At 35.6% G+C, this 4,789-nt stretch overlaps 1 protein-coding gene across 1 annotated transcript; it reads left to right on the top strand.

The window, feature by feature from the left end:
* The first annotated feature begins 286 nt into the window (after positions 1 to 286).
* On the top strand, positions 287 to 1,456 carry LOC115717496 (uncharacterized). Its single transcript, XM_030646482.2, has 2 exons — positions 287 to 575; positions 708 to 1,456. The coding sequence occupies exons 1-2, from the start codon at positions 287 to 289 to the stop codon at positions 1,454 to 1,456; spliced, it is 1,038 nt and encodes a 345-aa protein (XP_030502342.2).
* The last annotated feature ends 3,333 nt before the right edge of the window (positions 1,457 to 4,789 follow it).

The following is a 4,789-nucleotide window of genomic DNA, read 5'->3' as shown; positions in this document are numbered from 1 at the left end:
GGTTATTGCTAACTGCAAAATTGCAAAGGAAGCATGGGAGAAGCTGAAAATAAAAAATGAGGGAACAGATTCAGTAAAGAAATTAAGGCTGCGTGCTTTGACCAAGGCTTTTGAAAATCTGACCATGGAGGAAGACGAGTCAGTAGCTGAATTTCATGCAAAGTTGTGTGATATCTCCAATGAGTCCTATGCCCTGGGGAAAACCTATTCAAATTAAAAATTGGTTCGAAAAGTTCTTGGAGTTCTCCCAAGAAGACTTATGTCTAAAGTAACCTCAATTGAAGACATGAGAAACATTGAGGAACTTGATCTTGATGAGCTCATTTGGTCCTTGCAAAATTATGAGTTGTCACGATGGAAGAAAACCAAGAAACAGAAGGATGTGGTCAAGGATAAATCTGATGCGAGTATAGCTCTCATTCATCAAGAAAACAAGAAACCGGTTTTAGAGGAATTGAATGGCATTACTGACGAGACTGTTGCCTTGTTAATGAGAAACTATGCAAAATTCTTGAAAAAGAACTACAGGAGAAATTTTCCAGCTGATAAAGAAAATGCTCTCAAGAAGAACAAAGGTGGAAACTTCAAATAAGGACAGCCATCTGCTGATCAAAAGAATCGAGGAATCAAGTGCAGAGAGTGTGACAGATATGGCCACGTCCGGGCCGATTGCACAAACACACTCAAAAAGAAGAAGGCCCTTGCAGCAACTTGGAGTGATAGTGAAGAAGAAAAGAACTCCATTGCCAGTGAAAGCACGGATGAGGATAAGCAGGTACTAGCTTTCATGGCCCAAAGCTGTCACTCAATTGAGTCTGAAGATGATGCAACCTCCACTTCATCAGAAGCTGACAGCGTAGGTAGACAAAATGCATATGAGGAAATATTTGCCCAAAGGGAGTACATGACTAAACAGATCAGAGGTCTAAAAAGCTCCCTAGAGCAAGTGGAGACTGAAAAAGGCAAGTTAGAGGACATGGTCAAAAACCTCAACAAACGTCTTGATGAGAAGGAGAATGAGATTTATAAACTAACTGATGATCTGATTATAACTAAGCAAGCACTGCAATTCATTCCCACAGGCACAGCTGCTATCAATCAAACCCTACAACTTCAGAAGCCTTATGGTGACCGAACCTCCTTAGGTTATAAGATGTTGTATAAACAGGGTAATAACCTGTCAGTTGAGAATTCACTCCCCTCAAATGTCGATCTGACGAAAAAGGAAGATGGGTTACCAGACATCCCAACCACCATTAACGAATTAGATTCCTCTAACAAGAGACAAGTTCCATCTGGACCCACTAAACTAAAGTTTGAAGGAAGAAGGATTGATGTAGGAAATCTGCCACAAAATGACAAATTCATTCCAACATGTCATTTTTGCAACAGGGAAGGTCACATTCGTCCTAAGTGCTATAAACTGCAGAACTACTTGAAAGCAATGATTAATTGACCAAATATTTTTCCTCAACCAAACAAATCTCAAGGGCGCAAACCTCGTCGAGAATGGAAAATAAAGTCTAAACCAAGTCCAAATGTTGGATTGGTGGCGAAGCTGTCTCTGTCTGCCTTTGTTGAAGGGCAGTGGTATTTTGACAGTGGATGTTCTCGCCACATGACTGGAAATAAAAAATTGCTAGTTAATTACAAAGAGGAAAAGGAGGGAGTCGTGACACATGGTGATGGCAACAAAGGGCAGATTGTTGGCAAAGGAGATGTAAATCTAAATGAAGTAGATCAGTTAACAGATTTCCTGTATGTAAAAGGGCTCAAAGCAAATCTCATCAGCATCGGTCAACTGTGTGACAACAACCTCTCTGTAAGTTTTACTCAAACTCAGTGCTTAGTTTCATCTAATGGGTGTGTTGTACTCAAACCTCTCTGGTTGGTCGGGCCAATTTAAACGAAGCTAAGTGTTACTAGAATCGCCTTGAGAGGTTTTGCGCTTAGTCTGGCCAAAAAGTTAATAAGCTCAAAACATCAATATTTTTTTAGCAAAAATACCCTAAATGGGATGAGAAGATGAATTTAGGAAGCTTTGGGTATTGATGCTCCGGAAGGTGTTATTAAATACTTGGGACTGCCCCTCTTTAGATCAAGACAAAAAGATGTTGACTTTAATTTCATCCTTGACAATCTCACTTCTAAATTGCAGGGCTGGAAGGCAAAAACGTTATCCAAGGCGGGTAAGGCTACCCTTATTAAGTCTGTGGGTCTGTCGATGCCTATCTATGCTATGTAAACCACAAAACTCTCTAATCGCCTTGTTAATAGGATCGATGGCTTGGTTTGGGATTTTTGGTGGGGCTTCAAGAAAGGGAATCATGGTCTTCATCTAAGAGCTTGGGACAAACTCTGTCTCCCTAAGTCCTTAGGGGGACTAGGAAAACCAAGGAAATGAATCTTGCCTTTATGGCCAAGTGGGGGTGGAAAATCTTGAATGGTTGTCAATCTTTATGTTGCAAGATCCTGAAGGCGAAGTATCTAAAAGGAAATGACTTCCTCAGCTGTAGTTATAAAGACTCTGATTCCTGGTTTTAGAAAAATATTGTAAAAACCAATGCAATTCTAAGAAAAATGACCTGTAAAATGGTGGCGAATGGTAGGGATACTAGCATTTGGAGGGACCTCTGGATTCCTCATTGTAAAGGTTTCATTCTGAAACCAATTGGTGATGTTGTAACTGATAACAACAGTGTGGCTGATCTCTTGTTAACTAGTGGTGATTGGGATGTCCGTAAACTAAAGAGTCTTTTTGACCAAGAGACTATTTTCTGCAATTTTAAAAGGTGGCAACCCCTCGTGTCAGGGGAAGGATAGGTGGGTTTGGATCTTGAAGAGTAATGGGTGATTCTCATGTAAATCGGCTTATCTGGCTTGCTTTGTGGAGAAGCTGCGGCTTGCTGTTTGGCTGTTTCTGTGGCGCTGGAGTTAGGGTCTAAGTATGTTATTGTGGAGAGTGACTCGAGACTAGCTATCAATGCTAAATGGGAAGGCGTCCATTGTGCCTTGAGAACTATGTCTCTCCTTTTGTGCTAAGTCATCTCTTTCTTTTATTAATTGTAATTTTTCGAGTATTAGTAGGAATGGTAACTATGCTGCCCATAATGTGGCAAAGTGGGCATTCACCCACCAATTGTATCGATCTATTCCGATCTACTCCTTATTGGAGAACTTTTTATGTAATGACCGCAAAGTCTAAATACTTTATTTAATATATCCCTATGCTTATTTTAAAAAATATATATATATATATAAATCCACTAATTCATATTTTGGTGAACCACATCATGATGTTTTGTTTGAGATGATAATGAAAACAAGGTAGAAGTGAGGCTTGGATGATCTGAATTATGAAGAATATAGAAATTAAGAGAAGGAATCTTGAAAAGTGGGCAATATATCCACCTCTTTTTCTGTGATCATCTGCCGCTAAAAGGCTGCGTTTTATTTCGTCAGACATACAACTGACCGTTATGGTCATTCTATTATCGTTAATTTATTTTTATATTAACCTCCATTTTTTATATTACGTAGGACCACACTTGCATGTACAATAATTAATATAAAATTGATAAATATATCCCACCACTTGTTTTGATTAACATATATAGTAATTATTACTGGAAATATGGCTAGCTATATATGCCAGGGAATTTATTATCTTTCTGCACCAAATTCTTAATTATATTTATATTCATTGCCTTTTAATTAATATTTGCTCTTCGGAGTTTCCTAATACGACCCTATTTTAATTACATAAACCATATAAATTAAGAATATATATATATTTATATTAAGTTATATTTTATATATAGTTCAGTTTTGTACATATATTTACTATATAGTATATTAATACTTCTTCACAAATGAAATATGAATGTCATTCATATCTTACCAAACCAAAAATAAATATATACTTATATATATTTATTATACTATAATAATGTGTTCTTTTATCCAAATTAATAGAATTGTCATCTATCTCTTAAAGATCTTATTAATTATAAGTCTATATATTTAATGCTCAAATTAATGATTATAAGATATCGACTAAAATAATGCATCATCTAACGAAAACTATCATTTTGCAAACACCTATTGACTTTTTCATTTGAGTACACTGTCATGATCAAATTAAAATTAAAGTATTGAATATGTATATATTGCCAAACTGAATATACAAATATATATTAATTTTCAATAAAATCGATGGTTAATTAAGACACCCAGATGTTTGAGACAACATTCTTGTCGTACCATACAGCTTGGTTTCTAAAAACGCTTTTTATAATACGAAACAAAACTACATATATTATATATGAACATTATTATTTTGGATACCAACAAAATTTAACATGATTTAGTGATTGATTAATGATATTCGTTAAATGTTTCTATTTATGTTTATGAAACTTAGTACTTAATTAAGTGCACCAATAATAATAATAAAAAAAAAAACTAAACACTCTATGGTGTCTTTTAACATTTTTTATTAGAGCATTGTTATTGGACACCAGTAGTGTCTAGTACTTCGCCTTGCGATTGACTAGCGATACTTCTTAAAAGCTATTATATTAAACTATATGAGACCCGATACTAAATTAGATCAATAGCGTTATTGACACATAAGAGAGTGTTTAACAACACTAATACCTTTTAGCATTTTTATTATATATATAATACAGGTCAACATCAATGAATAGAGTTTGCATTCAAATTTCTGTTTTGTATAGTAAAAGAAACAATGGCAATACAGTAAAGTGATCCCCACTATTTAATTCCC

The sequence above is a fragment of the Cannabis sativa genome, chromosome 5 (genome assembly GCF_029168945.1).
Source record: "Cannabis sativa cultivar Pink pepper isolate KNU-18-1 chromosome 5, ASM2916894v1, whole genome shotgun sequence".
NCBI classification, from domain to species: Eukaryota; Viridiplantae; Streptophyta; class Magnoliopsida; order Rosales; family Cannabaceae; genus Cannabis; species Cannabis sativa.
The sequence above is the reverse complement of the archived record's forward strand: the minus strand, read 5'-3'. Positions and strand labels throughout refer to the sequence as shown.